The 22,147-nt window shown below is 47.1% G+C and overlaps 1 protein-coding gene across 3 annotated transcripts in view; it reads right to left on the bottom strand.

Moving 5' to 3' along the window:
• The window catches only part of RASGRF1 (Ras protein specific guanine nucleotide releasing factor 1), a gene marked incomplete at both ends in the record, with an annotated part of 101,129 nt that overhangs the window by 74,942 nt on the left and 4,040 nt on the right, over positions 1 to 22,147 (bottom strand). The window contains 2 exons of one of the 3 annotated variants that reach the window (XM_080934255.1): positions 957 to 1,104; positions 10,969 to 11,078. In XM_080934255.1, coding sequence (XP_080790381.1) covers positions 957 to 1,104; positions 10,969 to 11,078 — 258 coding nt within the window. Of the gene's footprint in view, positions 1 to 956; positions 1,105 to 10,968; positions 11,079 to 20,938; positions 21,046 to 22,147 lie in introns of those variants that run through there. The other 2 variants (XM_080934256.1, XM_080934257.1) reach the window with 2 other exon arrangements.

Genomic DNA, 22,147 nt, shown 5'->3' with positions numbered 1-22,147 from the left:
AGAGATGGGTCCAGTGTGGAGCTCTAGCTAAACGTGAAGTGGTAGGCTAACGTCAGTACTGTAGAGAGCTGTTGCTCGACAAGATAGGGGTGGTGGCTCTGGGTCTCTGAACTTTCTGTACAGGGATGGAAGGCACTGGGCTACAGCCACAGGTATCGGAGGGAGTTCTTTACACAGAGCTGCCCCTGCACCAGGGCTTCTAGCTCTGTCACTGACTCCTGCCGCTTCTTCATCCTTTCCTGTTGGGATTCTACGTTTTGAGGGAAGCCTGATAGAATCAGGGAGCGTAGCTTGGGGACTGGATCACATTAATCCCACCGCTCACTCTGCCTCCCTAGGTCCTTGGCTGTCTGCTCTTCACATCCTGGGATCAAGGATGCCACATGCGTCTGGTGGGATGCACTCCCAGGAGTCAACAGCATCTCTCAGCATGATGTCAGAAGTTCTGGGCTGGCCCAAGGCTTGGTTAACAGTGAGTGGCTACGCTATAGAGGTATTTACAGGACTGGTGCCCACATAAGGAAGGTTAGACGCTTGTGATTTTTCATTTGATGCTTGTGTATCTGGTGCAGTCAGAGAGAGCTCATAATAATGACCTACGGGTGATGTTGTACCTTCAGAGTCTGGCGTTGACAATGGTGATGGCTCATGTGTCCTCACACAGTCAAATAGCTTGTTTTTAAGCCATCTCACCCATCCTTACCATCTGACTAGGTCATAGCAATGACTGCATTATATGAAACAACCCAGAAGCAGAGAAGTGGGGGACACATTCCAGGTGGCACCTGGTAAGCACAGAGGTGGGACCCCAGCCAGCTCTGAATGCAGGGCCATCCTACCCTCCTCCCCCCACCACATCCTAAGCTTGAGAGGTGAGGGGTTGACCCTGTCCATTTTCCCCTGTCCTGCAGAAATCTGGAAATGGATCTGGTCTGGGGACCCCAGCTCGTAGTCACCTCTGACTTCAGTCGCTCGATCTCGACCTCGCCATCCTCGAGCTGCTGCCGCAGCTGCTTGGCCACGGTCTTCTCTGTCTCCACCACCTGCAGCAGGTGCAGGTACTTCTGCATGAGTGCCTCATGCTCTGTGGCCAGTATCTTGTAGCTGTGGACAGAGATGCATAACAGGTGAGATGCTACCCCTGGCTCCGGGCCCACACCCCATTGCACACCAACTTCTGGTTGCCTTATTAGCCTGGCTTGCTTTGTTATGCTCTATTTTTTCCTGTCTCTGTCTCTCTGAATAACACAGTCAGGCACATGCGCGCGCGCACACACACACACACACACACACACACACACAAACACATACACACATACATATTCCTGGGACTTTAGGAAGATTTGCATTTTGAAACATACCCCACCACATACCCCTAACTCTACCCTCCTTCTGGGATTCAGCTGAAGTGTCACCCCCTGGAAGCCTTGGTGGACTTCAGGGATTTTTTTTTTTTCAGCATCTGAGCTTCTAGTACCATGGTGATGGCGGGTGGTTGGTGGTTGGATATATTGTAAACCTAAGGAGTATTTAGTGGACACTTGCTGCATGCAAGGCTGACTACTGATGTATGCATCAGGCCCTGCGGTATATACAGAAGACAAGTAGGCACACATATCTCATTGTTTGCCTGAAGACACTGCACAGGACACAGGAATGTCAAATGTTGCATTGCAGACTCTTAGTGTATGCCAATGAAAAGGGGGGCAGCAACAAGGACTTGTGGTCAGGCAAGATTTCCAGTAGGTCCTATTCGATACAACCCTGAGTTGGATCTGCGCCTTCTGACTCCAAACCTAGTTCCTTGGGTACATAATCACGGTAGGGCAGCCCCAGGTAGATGGCTTGTGTCGGCAGTAATTGTTAACGAGGTGAGGTGGTTAGGTGGCATCAGATTAGAGACAGTCCCAAAGGACAGGGAAAGGAGGGAGACGGTATCTTGGAAGATGGGTAAATTAATATGATACATAGATGGACAGGGTAGCAGAGAAGGAATGGGGGTAAGGAGTGGCTTGCCTGAGGTCACCACACCCCTGAAGAGAGACCTGTACATTCTAGGTCTGGGCCTCTCCATGATGCTCTATGTGAACAAGGCTATTGGAGAGAATCATAGCTGGGTAAGAATCTGACTCCAGGGAGAGGCCCAGCTTTGGAGGACAGGGAGACCTGGACTCCAACATCTCACAGGGAGGGATGAGGTCAAGGCCAGGGAAAGGAAGGGCCTTGGGAGAGAAAGATTAGAGTTCTCAGGGATAATGAGGTCTGGGTCTGTATCCCCATCATTCCTTAAATTCTTCCTCTTGCTTTAACCCACCACCACCTCACGGCCTCCTGTTTGCCTTTTCTCTCTCACACCTGCCCATTGCTCTGTACCCTCTCCTCACCCAGCAAGGTCCTATCTTTGTCCCTCTGTGTTTCTTTTTTTAGTGGTAGAGAGTCCGTCCTTGGACTGGCAGGGACCAAGAAATTTCATGTGCCCATCAAACTTCTCCACAGGGTCTCTTTCCTTTAGAGGACACTGCTCTCTGCTCCATCAAACATCCATCCCAGAATCCAGAAAACTCCAAGTCCCCACTCCTTTAGAACAAGCCAAGCTGTCTCTTGACCTCCCTAACCTTACCCTGACTGGACTGAGTCAGGTAAGTGATTGGACTGAGATAGCTAGGGTGTTAGAAAAGCATACAACCTAGTTTGTTTCTGAGGGTGTTTCCAGAGATGATTAATAAAGGGCTGGGAGGAGTTGCTTTAAATGTGGGTGGTGCCATCCATTGGCTGGCGGTCCAGAAGGAACCAAAGGGGAAGAAGGATGAAGCCTACTAGCTAGGATATTCTGGCTGCTTTCTGGCTGCCATGAAGTGAGCAGCTTCCTCCTGCCATAGGCTCACAGCATGGCAGCCTACACTACCACAGTCTCAGACACAACAGAGCCCAGGGGATGGAGGAATAAAACCACAGAGACCATGACCAGACTAAACCTTTCCTTCTTGAGGTTGTCTTTTTAGATGTGTTACCTTCCTTTGCACTGGCTCAGCATAGTTTAACTGAAAGAACTGCTCGCCCAGTGTCTCCTAGCACTCTGCACCCCAACAGTACATCACTGGCTCTTAGCACCTAAAACAACTGCTTCACCCTCTGGGTTCATCCACTATCTCCTATTTATGAGATCTATGGACACTTACTATTCTGGAAGCTTTCTTGCATAACTATGCAACCCCTGCACACGACTGACCAGTATGGTCAAGCTGGGAGGGAGAGAGGTCTTTGTCTCAGCTCCAAGAGCTTGCTGCTTGAGCCCACAAAGTCTCTGTGACCCTCAAGGTTTGAGGCGAGACTCTCAAGAGCCCATGATGGAAACCTTGCATTGAAAGGCTCTGCCAAGGGGCTGAGGTGGACAGGGTAGCGGCAGAGGTGTCAGAAGATGCCTTCTTGGGAGGAGGCTGGCAGCAGCCATATTTGGAGAGTGAGAGGATATGGCAGGGAAGGCTTGCTCCACCAAGCTCAGGACAGCTTTGTCAAGGAAGGGCTCTGGGGATCCAGGGAAGAAACCGTGATCCAGAGAACTGACCTCTGTCCTTAGCACCACCCTTTCTTAAGCATTGGTCTGAGAGAGGAGCTGTTCCATTATACCACCATTAGATTAAAATGGCGGCCTGGGTGCTCTGCTTGTGAAAATGAACACTGACAGGAAGGTCTTTCCATCTTCCTAGGATGCTTAATTGTCTTCAGTAGAAGGTGAAATTCTATTGAGAGCAGGGAGTGTTTTCACACCATCCTGCCTCCCTGCTCAAAGGTGCAAAGCACAGCTTTTCCATTAGTCTGGTCTTATCTGGTCTTACTCATGGCAGATACCTCAGTGCTCCTAGCAGGAGTCTCATCTGCATGTGATCCTTGCCTTGCTTCTCCGCCTCTATTCCCCCGTTTCCCTGTCCTCCTCTTTCTTTTTTCCTTTCCTCTCTAATTTCTCCCTCCCTTCTTTTTTTCCTCCTTTTCTTTTCTCTTCTCCATTTGCCTCTCTCTCCTTCTACCTCTCATTTCTTCTCCTGCCCTGTCTCTCCCTTTCCTTTTATCCTTAGTTTAATAGTAGATATTGTGCTTTGGGTCTGAAGTCTCATATGTCACAAAATAAGCACTGATCAAGTTGGGACCACGAGCAGCAGGGTTGCTACCGGGGTGATTAGCACTGGACTGGTGAGATAGCTCAGTCAGTAAAGTGTCAGCTGCAAAAGCACAAGGAACTTACTTCAATCTCCAGAATCCAAATTTAAAAATAAAATAAAATAAAATAAAACAGGCCATGATGCTGTGTGCTTATAATCTCAGCTCTGGAGAGAAGAGATAGAAAGATAGCCTAACCTATTCTGAAAGCTCTAGTCCTGTGAACAACCTGGACAGACAGGGACACAGACAGACAGACAGACAGACAGACAGACACACACACACACACACACACACACACACACACACACACGAATTGGACAGACTCTATCCATCACTGGCTCAAGGATATTTGAAAAACCTTGCTTTGAGAAGTCACAGGGAACCCATGGAAGTCATTTTCCACATCCAACCATTAAGTATTCAGAGACAGCTGCAGCTGTAAGCCAAGAGGATGTGGCTGCTGTTGGATCCAGTGGTAGAATTTAGTGTTAGCCATAGGATACTGGCTTTGGAGGTATCTCGAATACAAGGGTTGTGAATCACAGGGGTTTCTACCCAGATTTCAAAACATGGCCTGGGAAGCGAGGTCGTATGAGAAGGTCCATATGGGAAGTCCCTGAGAGCATGAAGCTGTGAGAGTTAAAGATGAAGAATTTCGGAGCCCTCAGAAGGTAGGAGGTGCCAAGAATGTGGGACACCTGACAAGGAGAGTTTCAGGAAGTTGACATGGGCTTCTGGGAAGTTACATTGGGAAATTGGCAGTTGGCAGATTGCCTGAGGCTCACAGAGAGGGAGAGGGGCCATAGCTAGGTAATAAGATGGTGAGCTCCCAAGATGGCAGGCTTCTTCCTCACCCCCACCTGAGACAAACACCTGACAGTTTCAAAGAAAAACTGTATGTTTTCTTCAGTCAGTAGGGCCCCTGTCGATGGACTGGCTCAAGGATCTCATAGCTACATCAGGACATGCTTATCTAACAACGGTGGGCCCATCAGCCATCCTTTCTTTCTTCACTGGAATCAACCCTGTGTTAGGGAAGGGTGACCCTTCAAAGTCTTAAACACCTCATGCCCCGAGGTGAACCTGTGCTTCAGGTATCTATCTAGTCTTCATTATGCTTTGCAGAGGGGCTTTTCTCTGTGTGCTCAGTGGATTTGTAGGTTTCTTCACCTCTGATAAAAGCCGTTCAGTCCCCAGCTATCCAGTTAAACTGAACCTCCCACAGTTTCTACTGTCTGCTAAATGTCCATTCAACGATGAAGTCATCACAGGTCAGTCCGGTGATTAGGTCAGAGCCCATGGGAGACATTCCCTGTTGCTACCTGTTGTGTTGGAGATCTTTTTCTTCTTGCCTTTTAATTCTTGAACTGACAAAGGAGATGAGCCTGGTCAAGACTCACAGAGTCTTGGCACAAATGTGAGCTACAGCTAGAAAAGACTACAGGGGTGGAATTTTTGAAGCCTGTTGGAGCTCATACCATGTCCCAGATACTGGACATGCTCATGACATGACGTAGACACCCAGTCATGGAGCTCCATGCTATAATGTTTGTCTGTCTGGATGTTGGCCCCATTCCTCTTTCCTATGCTTCCTTTTCTCTCTTTGGAAAGAGGAAAGTCCCATCTCTGAGTGTCAGAAGTACACACCTTCCTTTTATGTTGTAGTTGCTCACACTGCTGCTACCTTGATTCATTGAAGAGTTTGGGCTTAGCCTTCTGAGTGATTCTTGGACTGTTAAGACTGGAGACCTTTGGGGACAGAGTAAATTCATTTTATACCGTGAGATGGCCACAGGCCTTTGGGGGCCAAGGGAAGAATATTTCACTTCGGTTTGGAGAGTTTCTCAGGAGCTTGGTAACCAGCAGATGGGCATTTGGAGACAATCAAGAGGGTCCCAACATAACCAGTGGACTGACCTTTGATGAATTCATCATTGAAAGGACTGTTTGAAGGTAGTAGAAACTTGAAAGGTCTAATTGGAGAAAGTGCATAGCTGGGGAATGTGTCTGCGAACGACATATCTTGTCCTCAGCTCTTGCTTTCTTCTCTCTGCTTCATGCTTTTATGTGGGGGAACAGTTTCTCTCTACCATACCCTTATGATGTTTCTATCCTAATATGAGCCAAAACTTCATGGAGCAAGCCAACTGGGGCCTGAAACTATGAGCCAAATAGGTATTTTTCTTTAATCTGATTATTCCGGGCACTTGCTAACAACTAACTGGGAAAGGGGACAGCAACAACAACAACAACAACAACAAAGAACAAAGCAACACCAGTTTCCCTCCCTTCCCACCCGTCCTATCCACTCCCATTCCAAGCCTTCTTGTCTCCATCCCACTCCTTCCTCTTCTGGAGACCTTCCAGTGGAGACTGTGTAAGCCTCACCTGGTGTGTGCATTGTCTTTATGAACTCACCGATTTTCAGAGCTGGGAGGAAACTCAGGGATCATGAAAGGCTGATTGTATGATTTACTCAGTGAAAACACTCAAGTCCAGGGAAGAGAAGATGTTTGCTCAGAACAAAAGTTGGACGTAGAATTGGCCCTAGGGCTGGAGAGTGCATTTCACATAGCTCTCATTAAAATGTTGGATATGAACAACACTGGCTGCTTTATCTTATAAACAACTATACCCACACACTACAGAGTCATCCCATAATACTAGACTATGATACATACAGTGTGAGAGAACATTGTGTCTCTACATGGTATTAATACACCACAGTGCTTATTTTTGTACACTGAACGTTTCTATTAAGTATATGTAAATAAACAACTAAATTGGGAATATGTAAAAATACTCTACACTCAATATGGCTGTGGCAGAGAGCCAGTTGTTGCTGCTGCACACACACACACACACACACACACACACACACACACACAGTGTTGTAGAATGTGATTTTCCAAGTTATTCCTGTATAGAAGGAAAAAGTGGGGAGGTCATTGGATCCTTACCTGATTTGGGCCCTTTCTCCTGGTTATTTTTACATGTGGCTTGGGAGTGTAGTAAGGTGTTAGAGTGTATTGTCTAGGGGAAAGTTAATAGAAGGCAGCTCTGTCTATATGAATATGGGGAAGTCATAATCTATGCTGAGTGAAGACTTTCCAGTGTGGGTGCTCTACAGTCCTGCCAGCAATCCCTTAGCACTTTGTAACTGAACCCAATACATCCTCTAGTTTCCCATGGTGAACCTTGTAGGACTGGGGGGATTTTGTTTGGGACTTCACGAAGACTCCCCCGGGGAAATAATTCTTGCAACATGTGCACATCCACACATGTACATGCATGTACATTCCTTTTCCTTCCTCCCCGCCTATCTTTCGGGTTGAGGTTGCATAAAGCCCATAGCTCAGTGACATGACCTTGATTTCATCTTCACAAGGTGCCAGGCAGAAACCTCAGTTGAGCCTGGACTTCTGATTCACAGAACCACAAAATAATGGAAGGATATTTTGAGCTGACAAGTTTGTGGTGATTCGTTACACAGCGACAGAAATGTGAGACATTCTATTATTCATCACTCATTTTAAAATTCAATAGACACATTGTGGAAGCACAGATACTGATATCACAGTGTTGAGGGAGACAAATACTGGAAATAGCGGAGCAGTCTGGGACTCTGCTTGGCTTGGAACATAGGTATTTTTTGGTAGAATTTCATATTTACCACTTTATGACTATACATAATTGAGCACGCATATAATTAAAATCAGATAAATTATGGGAAAGGACACATGTACAAAAGATGTTCTGTAACTTAGTGCAATAATCAAGACAAAAAACCCCCACCCACTCCCTTAAACAATAACAAAATCATCTTTTATTTGAAGCCCATAAAAGGAAGTGCCAAACAACAATTGGGCCTTGGGTCTTCTCACTCTTGGGGCCTGTTGTCACTCCTGACGGAATATATGGTCCGGTCTATTGCTTTGCTACATTTATAATTTTATGTGAACCATTATTTTAGTTCTTTGAATAACTAGTCCAGGTCTCAAACCCCAGTAACAATTTGAGCAATGATGGTAAGAAGCATAAACCCGTGTAAGGCAAAGAACTTCTAGCGCCCAGGACACTCCTCCTACTCTATCCTACCCCAGAAGCAGCTGCAGTGCTGGTTTTCACCACTCTGGTTAGTTTTGTCTGATCTCAAAATTTATACTGAGATCATGTAGTATATATATTTTTTGCTACATTTATTCGGCATATTGGTTTTGAAATTCATCCATCTTGTTGTGTATAACTGTAGTTGATTCATGATTATTTCCCAGCAACATTCTATTTTGTGGATGCCCAAGAGGCTTGGTTATAGACTTCATGGTTTATGGTTGTGCATTAAGCTGTTAAGAACATTTTCATGGGAGACTTTCGTGGTCATTTTTCATTCCACTTGGATAGGTACCAAGGAATTGAACTATTGGTAGATGATAGCGCACACATTATTACTGTGATTGGCCTGATCATGTTTTTGTTCGGAAGAATGTGGATTTGGGGTCTTTGCATTAAGAAAGCAGTGGAAGGCTTTAAGTGGGGCTTAATGGGTCATACTAATCGCAGCATGGAAGACTAGTGTGATTTGAACTGGAAGGGCCTGGTTCAAGGAATTTTAGAGAAGAAGAATTTTAGTATATTGTCTAGAGATTGTTCTTGTGATATTTTGGTCACAAATATGACTGTTCTTTGTCTTTGTCAGAAGAGTCTCCCTGAGGCTAAGGTGGAGAGATTTAAATTAATTGCAAAGGAAATCTCCAAACAGCCTAGTATAGACTCTGTCCTGTGGTTCACTCTTAAGAAAAGTGGGTTTTGCAAATGCAGCAAGCTACACAAGAAAAAGTACAAAATATATGGTTCAGGGATTAAAGGGGCACCAGGAAGTTCAATGGAGCTAAATTCTGTGTTCAGGGAGATAAACAGATTTTTAGTGGAATTAAGGGAGTGGTGATCTCAGGGTAAGATTTCACCCAGCTAAGCTTCCATCTTGTGAAAAGAATGCTCCCCAAGGGACATGGCCACCTACTGTAAATTTATAATGCATTTGCAGTTGTACAAGGGACAGTTATAGCATGTTAGGCATTATTACATTTTTATTTGGACATAAGGAGATATGTCCAAGGGGTAGATTGTGAGGGCTAATCTTGGATGCCAATTTTACCATATCCGAAATGAACTACAATCCAAATATGGAGGGAACACTTGATCTGGATCTTAAAGAAGAAGGCAATATGCCTTTGATCCAGATCTTGAGGCTGGAAGACACAGGCTTTGATCTGGATCTCAAAGTAGAATGCGCACACTTTTGATCTGGACCAACATATGCCTTTAATCCAGAGGCATATGTGGCCATGTTTATACAGATCTATATTAAAAAGGAATTAAAGAAAAGCTTAGACCCAGGCATACATCCCAACACTCAGAAAACAGATCTCTGAGTTCAAGATCAGCCTGGTCCACAGAACAAGTTTCAGAACAGTCAGACTTAGGCAGTGAAGAAAACCACTGAAAACAGAAAGCTGGTGAAGATGTAATTGAACAGGGGGTGGGGCATGTTGCAATCCTAGCAAGCAGCAGAACTTGGCGGCTTTGCCTCGTGGCTCTGGCTTTAACATCAGGAATAGAATTTCCCTCTGCAACTAAGAAAAGCCACCGAGGCCAGGAATATGTCAGGGGTGTCTCTGTATAGGGGCCCAGAAAGGCCATTATGTGAAGCTCTGAAGTCAAAGCCTGGATTGCCTTGGAGACCCTGAGGTGTTGGAGATGCCAGAGCTGTGTGATACCTTCCAAGGAAAGCTGCTAACTGTGAGTGGATCCAGCCCAAGGGGAAGAAGTGTGTTGCAGACAACGAAGATGAAAGGAGTTAGAGATCTGAGGAGTGTTTGACATCAGACATGGGGATGCAGAGTTTGGAGAGTGCTCAGCTGATTTTTGTTCTTGATTTGGTCCAGTACTTTCTCACCGTGTTCCTTTCCCTATGGCTAATAACAGTAATATAAACAAATCCTTTGCCATGGTATCTTGGAAGTATGTGACTTGCTTTTTTATTTTGATTTTATAGGGGATTGCAACTAAGAAATTGCATGATTCTCAAAAGAGACTTTGAGCCTTGGGCTTTTAAACATTGTTGAGACTGTGATGTACTGTGGGGACTTTTAAGTTGGACTAAATGCATTTTTCATTATGTTATGGCTATAAGCTTAAGGAAACAAGAGAATGAAATGTAGTGGTTTGAATATGTTTGGCTCCCATAGATCCATGTGTTTAAATGCTTGGTCCATAGGGGATGGCACTATTAGGAGGTGTGGCCTTATTGGAGGAAGTGTGGCCCTGTTAGAGGAAGCATGTCACTGTGGAGGCGGGACTTTGAGGTTTTACATTTTCAAGGCATGCAGTGTGAGACATATACAGTCTTCTCTTGGCTGCCCTTGGGTGAAGATGTAGAACTCTTGGTTCCTCCCGTATCATATCTGCCTGCACACTGCCATGCTTCTTGCCATGATGATAATGGGCTAAACCTCTGAAATTTTAAGCCATCCCAATTAAATGTTCACCTTTATAAGGGTTTCCTTGGTTATGGTAGCAATAAAACCCTCACTGAGACAAGATAGGGCTGTATGCTTAGGACAGAGTGGGGCTCTACAATGCTCTCCTTCTCCGGGACGGCCTAGACTGGGTCCCAACAAGAGATGTTTTCACAGCATCTATGATCCCCTCTCCTCTTTCCCCACCTCCTCATTCTAAGGCTTGGACTTGCGGATATATGCTTGGTTTGGTGTCTGTTGCCTAGACAGGTTAGCAAGGAGAGAGACATACCTGGCACGAGCGATCGCTTCCACCCACTCGTCACAGTCCTTGGCATCCTCAGTCCTCAGCTCCAAAGTCTTCTGGCTGTCATTGGAGAAGTTCACTGTGAAGTAATGTTGCTGCACAGAGAAGACACAGACACCTCCAGTTACACGGATGCCCACAAGTCCCATAGCACTCCCAGCTGCATGGCTGAGTTCCTGCCTATTGAGCCCAGATGCATTCTTTGTGATCGATAGAACAACACTCTGTTTAGTACTTTCAAGTGCTCGATCTAAAAGGATTTTGTGTGGCGCAACAAAACCTAGGCCTAGGATGTGATAAGGCAGCAAACCCCACAAAGCCTTATTTGCCAGTCAATTACAAGTAAACAAACAAACAAAAAGAGCCAGTTCGAAACCATTAGGCACTCTGGAAGGACAGCAGGGGAAACCCACTAAGAAAACATCTCTGTGGTGGTGGTGGGTGGGCGGGGGGACTGGGTACCAATTCAATGTAGCATGCCTTTAATTACTCTATGAAAATTAACTAAGAAGTCGTCTAGGTGCTGGGGTGAAAGAATCAAATCAATGGTACAGTCCCCAGAAAAACTGCATCATGAGCTACTTCAATGCTGGGCACAGGTGTGTGACTTCAGGCTCAGTCAATGGTGGGGCCAGCCTCCCTGAGGTCTCTGGGGAGCTGAGGAACCAGATGAGTGACACATCTATAGGGTTGTTATGGGAATTAAGTACCCATAAAGCTCTCTGACCGCCACCTGTCACTAGGTAAGGATGACGTGAGCGTGTGCAGTAATTAATGCCATATGATTGCTATTATACTCGAGGTGAAAGGGACCGCATAGCACAGAGGGAGCTTCTCGGAGGATGTGTCTTGGGTCCTGGATCTCTTTCAAGTGGGCTAGAAGACCTTGGGTGACAACACAGGGACCCGGAGCCTGTGGCCTGCTGCTGGTAGAAGAAATGCACAGCAGACATATAAATGGCAGAGGGGGCCCATACACTGGAGTTCACAGCTGCAGAAGACAAGGTGAGAGGAGCCACGGTGAGGTCCTGCTTTCTGGTTTGAGTAAAGGAAGTGCCATAGATAGGGCTCGGCTCATGAGTGGTTTGGGGGGAGGCAAGATGAGTGGGAGATGAGCGTACAGCATGTGGGGCTCCAGGGACAGCTTTGAGGTCAAGAGAGCAGCCGAGAAGCCCTTCAGATGGACGGAGAACCCACAGCCGAGGCCGGCAGCTCTGTCTCCTAGGAAGAAACAGGGTAAGGTGCGGAGAGGGGCCCTGGGCCTGACCTCTGGAGCTGTGTCATACAGGGTGCCTATGTTTCAGCGCCTCGGCGTCCAAGTGGCAGCATGAGGTGAGATGTGTAAACTAATTTTAGTGTCTTATTTGTAGTGGTGGTGGTGGTGTGTGTGTTGTGGGGTGTGTGTGTGCGTGTGTGTGTGTGTGTGTGTGTGTGTGTGTGTGTGTGTTAGGGACTGTGGGGGGGGACTTATTGCATCATTAGTGATATAACTGGGCCTGGAACATGAAGTGGGTTAACTGGAGTCTGGATCTGATGTTTTATTTTAATTATCACAGGGTAGGCTTCCCCCACATACATGGAGTACAAGGGTAGTAATGGGGGGGAGGGTTCCTCAGTGCCAGCCTGTTTCTCACCTACTCTCCACCCAGGACAGCGATCAGAGAAACTTCTGGGGAAGGGGGTTCTGGTGTTAGTGTAAGAGGAAGGAAAGCCTTTTGTGGAGGTGTGAGAATAGCCAAGATTATGAATACCCCTGGCTCTGAAAATGAGGAAAGACAAGGATTTAGAGAAAAGGTGACTGCTAAGGGACTCCCTTTTGCATCATCTAATTGGGACCCTGAGGTCAGTGAGCTAAGAAAGCCTTGGCTTTTTGCTGATCCTTTTCTCCTGCCAACATTGTATTGTGCCGTTCAGGTGTTTGGAAACATTGGCAGGGCTTTATAGGAAAGCCGACATAAGCTACCATCTGGTTCCTGTTGTACCCTGCGGCCCTGGAGGACAACCTTGGCTTCCACGAGTGACTCCTGGTGAGCCGTCATTCCAGATGGAAGATTCCTCTCTACAATCAGGCGCAGACGCCTAAGGACAATGACAACACCTTTCTGGGCCACCAAGGGCTCTTTGCGGTTCTTGGCTGATAACAATGGGATTGGTGTGTTGCTTGAACTTGGGAAGCATCTGGTGCTAATGGCAGAGGGCTTGTGTGATTTTGGTTTATTTCCTGCCTCCTATAGGTATGGGGCCTATGCTATGACAGGCTCATGTGTCCCCTTGATCTGGGACTTTGGAGAATGAAAACATGGAAGGGTCAGGATTGCAATACTGTGGCGTGGCAGGCCAATCTGAGTCAAGCAGTACCTTCCTCATCTGCCCCTACACAAGGAGCTGCCCTCCGTGGGGCAAATCATGAGAAAGGTAAGGGGCTCCGTTAAAGGATGTTAAAGAAAAAGAGAGACTGCGTTTGGAAGAGCTTCTTCCCTTTTGTTTTTTGTGTGCGAGCATGAGTGTGCATGTGTGTAACTTGTGTGGAGGCCAGAGGTTCACTGTCTTCTTCAATTGCTTTCTACCTTAACTTTTGAAAGAAGCTCTCTTATTAAACTTCCCCAGTGCTGAGATTACCCAGAGGCCATCATGCCTGGCCCTTTTGTGGTCCTGGGGATCCAGATTATTCAGGTTCTCAGGCTTGCATAGCAAGCTTTTCCCTCAGGGACCCATCTTCCTAGTCTCTTTACTTTCTAACGAGATGGAGAAATGGCTGACTCCACGGAGGGAGGAGACATGATAGGGTGGTTCATATTCCATGTATTTGGAGGACAGAAAGGAGAAGCCCTCGGGCCCTTGTGCTCTGTGACAAATCCTATGCCGGCATGTTTTGCTGGACAGATAACCTTGAGCATTGTTTAGTGGGCTTTACCCCTGTGTCTTCCTCTATGCAATGGGCATCAAGAGGCTCTCTTCCTTTTATAGCTCTCAGAAGGTCCAATTGGGAGAAAGCTGGCACCACCCTGACTATAAGTCCTCACTGCATGTTTGCTACTTTTTAGGTTTTCTTACTATATCCTTACTCCCTAGCAGTCTTGTTGGACCACACAGCCGAGCCTAATTCAGGGCGGATATTTCTTGGCTGGTCTGATTTGCTGCAGGTGTGTGATAAAAATGATGTTATCTTTCAGGCACAAATCCAGTCTAGAGATTTGGGGCCAAGTTTTGGGCAGCATTAAATGTACAGAGCTCCAGAGGGGCTGAAGTACCCATCTCATGGCTGACTAGAGATAGCGCAGGAGCATATTGACAACTGAGCCTTCCCCATGGTGCAGAAGCCCTCATATCTTCTGCTGGTCCTCACCCCTTGGAGGGTAGCCACGCCCCCAGACTGGCTCTCACATAACATCCACAAAGAGACAAGCTGAAGGGGACACTTGCTCTCAGGACCCAGGGTAAGGCTTGTGCCCCGTCACTGTGTCTCATACAACAAGCAAGCTTCTGGCTCGAATGATCTTGGTTATCTGAACTGGGCAAGATACCACATCTTCTTCCTGTTCTTTCTGTGCCGTTCTGTCTAGACGCTTTTATTTCCTGCTCATCATGGTTCCTGCCCGTCTCCTTATCTCCCTACTCCTCCCATGGCAGGCGGCTCCCAAGATTCACAGCATTAAGTACCTCATGGGGACAGGAAGTTTGAAAGAGGGAACTGTCCACAGAAGTGACGAGCCATTTTGAAGTCTCTATGAGAATATAATACATTTGAACTCTAAACTCTGACACCGGCCACAAGCCCGGGATGACTCCTGAGAATTTATGGGACATTGCTAGATCTTCCTCCCATCTCAAAGGAAACAGAGATAGGACTGGTGTTTCACACAGTCCAGCACTCTGTCTGGTGGCTGTGGCAAGAGGATCTCATGTTTGAGGCTAGCCTGTGCTACATAGACGCTGGCTCAAAAAAAAAAAAAAATAGGCAAGTAAATCAATAAGTCAAAAAGGTTCTATATTGAATATGTTCCAGAAATAATTCTTTGGCTGTAGGACTGCCTAGTAACTTCCTGCTGTCCGTGAGGTGTCAACGTCTTTTTCATAAAATTCCTGTCCCCCATCAATCTTGTCAGCCCTACTGCCTACTCCTGAACGGTAAATTCAACACCGCCTGCTTTGAGGCTCTTGCTATTAACCAATTAACTAATGAGCTGGTCTAATGAGTTTGGCCACCCACTCAGCAAACAGGGACAGGTCCCTGTCTAGCACGAGGCACAGTGCCAGACTACAGGGCTGTTTTCGTCAGAAATGACTTCTCTGAAGGACAGGAGCCCACTCACTATGACACAGGCAAAAGAGCATGACAGTGGTAATTAGTAGGACCACAGGAAACCAAATGTCTCCAAGGCCTGGGTGGAGAACCACTTTCATCTGCCTTACGGGTGGCATCATCGCCTTTGTGCATGGCTGACACCCTCTGCTTCATCACACTCAAATCATTGCCGCCATCTTCCCATGGCTCCACAGGCACATGTCGGATGCGTGTCCTTTCTGAGAGAGAACGCAGGATATTAGTGATAACAAGCTCTTCTCAGAAACGAGAGGCAGAAAGGAAGGGCCTTTTCACCAGATGCCTCTTATTTATTTATTTCTTTCTGGTCTCATCAGTGTTCAGCTGTGGGTCAATTATAGCAGCCAATTGTACTCCTAGTCGGCTAGAATAAACAAACTAGTGGCTGCTTTTGAGCCTCTCTAACCGACTGTTCGGTTTCCCAGACTTGGGCGGTTCTGTGCATAGTCAGGACGCTGACACTCAGACTCCACCAAATAGTCCCCTGAGCATGGTTTTCATTGAGGGCCAGCAAGAATCGCTGAGTGGCACAGTGACTTAGCCCTGAAGGCCGGCTTTATGTCTCTGCGGAAGTTATGCTACCCATTCACACTTTTGCTCATTCCTCTGAGGCAGTTGAATGTCTCATAAGTCATCAGGTGAGCAGGGCAGCCCTCTGACACAACTGCACACCTCTCATCACCCATAGGCACACAGTAGGGCTCATCAGGAATTCTATACTCTCCCCCCTCCCAGTTGTCCACAGATCTGACCAGAGGGAAAAAGATTCTCATGGCAAACAGTCTGGCCAGAGGGCAAAAAAGATCTTGGGAGGGCAGGCTTGGGGCAAACACTGCCCGCGGCCACGTTCTTCCAAACCATTTTCTCGGTGTTTGGGGGTTGCTGAAGAACCCAGGAGGCATTTAGACAACCACACTGTAGTTGGAAAAGTCCGAGTTAGGTTTCTCTGCATTTCTACAAGGAATTTTGGGATCCATCCCAGTGAAGGCCGATACAAATTCATCCATTCACTTTCCTAGAAGTAGGTTTGATGAGGTTTTATTATAAGATAGGAGTTGGATTTTCCAACGGGGAGAAAGTCAACTAGATTTTCAACGGGGAGATAGATGTCATCTAGAAACCGATTGTCTCCTTGTGGAGGAGAGAAGTTGCCTCGGCCCGAGAGTTAGCGAAACCTCGTCTCTAGTGCGGACGGAACCTAACACCCTGCCTGGGGCTCCGCTGACCCCGTGAAGGTAGAAGATCCGGTTCCAGCTCTGACCAGACCTGGATGGCATTTGCCTTTGAGAACTCAGAGCCAGGCACAACACAAACTCCTCAGGTGTTGTTGGCGCTGCACTGAGGCATACACAACGATCAGCAGTGAGTCTCAGGGTTGCATGAAAATGAAGGGGACCCTTAGTGCCCCCCAAATTCTAGCTTTTCACTCATTCGAGTGGAATCGTGCCGGAGACCAAGCCGTGGACGGGACGGCAGCAACCGCTTCCCCTTCCCGGGAGGAGCTCATTAAGAATCTCAGAAGCTTCGGGGTCAAGGCCTGAGGGACCCGGTGACGCTTCACCCAGGAAAGGTTTGGTTGTTAACAAAACATGTGAAAGTTGTGACTGTTGACAATGCACAGGTTCTGCCGGAGCGTCTACATTGTAGCCAGTTCAACAGTGATTGGGACTCGGAAACCCAGAGAGATTGAAATGTACCTTAGTCTGGTGGGTGTGTGTGTGTGTGTGTCTGTGTGTGTCTGCTGTCTCTGTGTGTGTGTCTGTGTGTGTGTGTCTGTCTATGTTTGTGAGTGTCTGTGTGTCTATGTGTGTGTGTCTCTGTGTGTGTGTCTGTGTGTGTGTCTGTGTGTCTATGTGTGTGTGTCTGTGTGTGTGTCTGTCTGTGTCTGTCTGTCTGTGTGTGTCTGTGTGTCTGTGTCTGTGTGTGTCTGTGTGTGTGTCTGTGTGTCAGTGTGTGTGTGTCTGTATGTGTGTGTTTGTGTGTGTGTCTGTCTATGTCTGTGTCTGTCTGTGTGTTTGTGTGTGTGTGTCTGTGTGTGTCTGTCTGTCTCTGTGTGTGTGTCTGTGTGTATGTGTCTCTGTGTGTGTCTGTGTGTGTGTCTGTGTGTCTGTCTGTATGTCTGTGTCTGTCTGTGTGTTTGTGTGTGTCTGTGTGTGTGTGTCTGTGTCTCTGTGTGTGCATGTCTGTGTCTGTGTGTGTTTCTGTGTGTCTCTGTGTGTCTCTGTGTGTCTGTGTCTCTGTGTGTGTCTATCTGTGTGTGTCTGTATGTCTCTGTGTGTCTGTGTATATATATGTGTGTCTGTTTGTGTGCTGTGTGTGTGTCTGTGTTTCTGTGTGTCTGTGTGTGTGTTTGTGGGTCTCTGTATGTGTTTGTGTGTCTGTGTGTGTGTTTGTGTTGTCTGTGTGTTTGTGTATGTCTCTGTGTGTGTGTTTGGCTGTGTATCTGTGTGTCTTTGTGTGTTTGTGTGTCTCTCTGTGTGTCTGTGTGTGTCTGTGTGTGTTTGTGTGTTTCTCTTTATGTGTCTGTGTGTCTCTGTGTGTGTGTCTCTGTGTGTGTGTCTGTGTGTGTGTTTCTCTTTGTGTGTCTGTGTCTCTGTGTCTGTCTGTGTCTGTGTATCTCTGTCTGTGTGTCTATGTGTGACTGTGAGTGTCTCTGTGTGTGTTTGTGTGTCTGTGTGTTTGTCTGTGTGTCTCTGTGTGTGTGTCTGTGTATATTTGTGTGTGTGTTTGTGTGTGTGTCTGTGTGTGTCTGTGTGTGTCTGTGTTTCTGTCTGTCTATGTGTCTGTGTTTGTGCCTGTCTGTGTGTGTGTCTGTGTGTTTGTGTCTTTGTGTGTATCTGTGTGTGTCTGTGTTTTTGCATGTGTCTGTGTGCCTCTCTGTGTGTGTCTGTGTGTCTGTTTCTGTCTGTGTGTCTGTGTGTATGTTTGTGTGTCTGTCTATGTGTTTCTGTGTGTATGTCTGTATATGTTTGTGTGTGTGTGTGTTTGTGTGTATGTCTGTTTCTGTCTGTCTGTGTGTGTGTGTTTGTGTGTGTGTGTTTGTGTGTTTCTCTTTGTGTGTCTGTGTTTCTGTATGTCTGTCTCTGCGTGTGTGTCTGTATCTGTGTGTGTTTCTCTGTGTGTCTGTGTGTGTCTGTCTATGTGTCTGTGTATGTCTGTGTGCCTGTGCTCTGTGTATGTCTCTGTGTGTGTCTGTGTCTGTTTGTGTAGTTGTGTATGTGTGTCTGTCTGTGACTGTGTGTCTGTGTCTGTGTTTGTGGGTCTCTGTATGTGTTTGTGTGTCTGTGTGTGTGTTTGTGTTTGTCTGTGTGTTTGTGTATGTTTCTGTGTGTCTGTCTGTGTATCTGTGTGTCTTTGTGTGTGTGTCTCTCTGTGTGTCTGTGTGTGTTTGTGTTTCTCTTTATGTGTCTGTGTGTCTCTGTGTGTGTGTCTGTGTGTCTGTTTCTGTCTGTTTGTGTGTCTGTGTGTATGTTTGTGTGTCTGTCTGTGTGTTTCTGTGTGTATGTCTGTATATATTTGTGTGTGTGTGTTTGTGTGTTTCTTTTTGTGTGTTTGTGTTTCTGTCTGTCTGTCTCTGTGTGTGTTTGTGTGTCTGTGTGTTTGTCTGTGTGTCTCTGTGTGTGCGTTTGTGTGTCTCGGTGTGTGTCTGTGTGTGTTTGTGTGTCTCTCTCTCTGTGTGTGTCTGTGTCTGTATCTGTGTGTGTGTTTCTCTTTGTATGTCTGTGTGTGTCTGTGTGCTTGTGTGTGTCTGTCTATGTGTCTGTGTATGTCTGTGTGTCTGTGTGTGTCTGTCTGTGTTTCTGTCTCTCTGTCTGTGTATCTGTGTGTGTCTCTGTGTGTGTCTCTCTCTGTGTCTTTGTGTCTGTGTCTGTGTGTATGTCTGGGTGTCTGTCTGTGTCTCTGTGTGTGTGTCTGTGTGTCTGTGTATGTCTGTGTGTCTCTGTGTGTGTCTGTGGTCTGTGTGTTTGTGTGTCTGTGTTTCTGTGTGTCTGTGTGTGTTTGTGTGTCTGTGTTTCTCTGTGTGTGTCTGTTTGTGTCTATGGTCTGTGTGTCTCTGTGTGTCTGTGTGTTTGTGTGTCTGTGTTTCTGTGTGTCTGTGTTTGTGTGTCTGTGTATGTGTGTGTGCCTCCCTGTGTGTCTGTGTGTGTGTGTCTATCTGTGTGTCTGTGTAACAGAAGCCAAGTCTATACCTAGGCTGGAAACCCCTGTTACTACTCCTGAGAGTCTGGGAACTTCTCCATGTTCAAGGTTGGAGGCAGAAGTTAAGGCTTTGTGTTTGTGGGTGTGTTCATCCCCTTTGGGGACAGGAGTGGGGGTGTCTGAGCCTCCCTGATATGCTCTGCATGACAGTGGCCCTCATGGGAGCCTTTGGGCCTTGGCAGTGTTCTGAGTCTGTCACATTCACAAATCTCTGGGGCTCCTGAATATCCTTCAGGGGGCTGAGTTGTGTTCTTGGCTGTGTGTAGACCACACCAGCTCCAGGCTGCTACAGGTTCCAGTGAGTCAGGACTGTGGGGTGTGGACGTCTGCCATGTGTTTTCCCTCCGCCACGGCACAGTTGCGAGGTTCCCACCCGAGTAGAAAACCGCCTTCACCAAAGCCACCGAAACAGCTGTGCCGGATTTCACTTACTGCTATTTTTTCCCTCTGAGACGAGGTCTCTCTACAGAACCTTTGGCTGGCCTCAAGCATGCAGGTATCCCCCTGCCTCTGCGCCCCGAATGCTGGGATGACAGTTACGCGCCACCGCGCCTGGCATAAGGACCGGCCCAGGTCTAGTGTCTGCCACATCCCAGCACGGCTCTTAATTCTTCCTGATTCTCTTTCCACCCTGACAGGCAGAGGGTGGTAAGGAAGCCTTTGTGCTACGTTTGTGGCTGAAGAGCTTAGGTTTGAAAATGGCTGGGGGCCTGCGGATGCTCGCTCTGTAACTTTGGCCACAACAAGTACAATTCTTTCATGGAGCCTTGGTTTTGCCATTTTGAAAATGGATTAATAGCGATGACCTTCTAAGGCTGCTGAGATCATTCAGGGAGATACAGCCTCATATTCTGGATCTCGATGGCTAGTACTTGGTGTTCTTACTCAGTGTTTCTTGTACATTGTTTTGAAGCACCGTGTTGCAAAATTATATACATTTTAAACTGAGTGCAGTGGTTCACGCCTGTAATCCCAGCCACTTGGTAGCCCGAGGCAGGAGCACCCAAAGTTTGAGACCAGCCTGGGAAACTTAGTAAAGCTGTATGCTTTTTCTTTTTTCCTTTTTCCTTTTTTTTTTTTTTTTTTTTTTTTAACAGCAAAGCAGGGTAGTTGGGTAACTCGGTAGCAGAGCACTTGCCTAGCATGTACAAGGTCTTCGTTAAATCCCCACTACTGAAAATAAAGAGAAAGAAAAAATTATAGACATTTTAATCTGCACTTAGAACATGCCAAAGCGGAGCTGAAGGACATTTGGTAATAACTTGTAGAGAAGGTCAAACGCTTTACAGCATTCATATAGATGAGTTTTTATGTGGAAGCCCAATTAATATAGAAAACAGTTAAAAGCAGACTTTTCTGACTGATGTAGGGGTGTGGCCCCCAGGGCTTCTCAGACCGAGGGAGGAGAGACATAGATGGGAAGCTAAATGATCAATCTACAGGGATGGTGCAAGAGACGCTTCGACTCCACTCCTCACGCAGCGTTGGCAAGTCTTCTGGGTTTCTCATCCTTGTCTGTGGAGCTGGAGCAACGGTACCTGGGTAGCACTGTGGAGAACACTCTGAGCTCAGCACACCACTGTTGGCTGCTCTCAGAGAGCACAAAGGATGAGCTAAGAAGCCCATGGCAGGCTGTGGAAGAATTTAATGTCAGGCTGACTTTAAGGGAGCACACAGGGTCTACCTAGCTGGCCCTGTCTTCTCTGTGCGCCTGTCCAGTGAATCACCTCTTTCCCTAGGATCCAGATAACAGGGAGGCCGCCTGCCAAGCATCTGATCATGACCTCCTTGGGTCCATCCCTTTCTGCACCTATGCTTGCTTTTGTCCACTGAGGGGCACTGTAATGGGCATCGTCTTCAAGACTGGGAGGAAAACCTTTTCCTGCCTCTAGCCTTTCCCCACTTGACACAGCACCATGTCTCACTGCTTCCCATCAACGGTGGCTGTGTGCTCATGTCCATTGTCCTAGCACAGAGTGTGGGCACCAGGTTTTCTCTGCACCTCTGCATCTCATCCAGATGAGCACAGGAAGTAGCCATGGATTATGACTGCAGATATGAATGAAGAAGGGGCTAGAAATACCACCAGTGCTGAAGCTGGAAGATGTACTGGCTCCTGTGTGTGTGTGTGTGTGTGTGTGTGTGTGTGTGTGTGCAGGGATACTTCTCTTCTGAGAGGCCACTTTTAGGCTGTGACCTGCTAGACAATCAGAGGCTGCATCCTGCAGGGGCGAAGATCACCATATCAGAGGGAAGAGCAGCTTCCAGGGCCTTGAAAGTGGGAAGGAGGGCTGTGCAAGATGAGAAGTTGTGGATCCTTTTTGAGAGGAAGGAGGAGAAGGGCTGCGCTAGGGGCATCAGCCGGCCTGCTTCCAAGGGATCGTCTAGGGAGGGGCTAGCAGAAGGAGGCATTTGAATTCACTCCACGTAAGAACCACGAGAGTTCAGGTAATGTGTGTAGCAGCTACCCTGTGTCGATCAACACTCCACGTGGATGTGAATCAGAGTGTAAGACCACCTTGTAAACATGCTTAAATGGCACGTGTTGTGTATCGATCACGAAGGTTAAAGGTGATATAAGGGTAATAGAACGCTGGGACTGCTTGGGGGGGCAGATTAGAGTGAGGGGAAATAGGGGTG

The sequence above is a fragment of the Micromys minutus genome (genome assembly GCF_963924665.1).
Source record: "Micromys minutus genome assembly, chromosome: 21".
Lineage (NCBI taxonomy): Eukaryota > Metazoa > Chordata > Mammalia > Rodentia > Muridae > Micromys > Micromys minutus.
The sequence above is the reverse complement of the archived record's forward strand: the minus strand, read 5'-3'. Positions and strand labels throughout refer to the sequence as shown.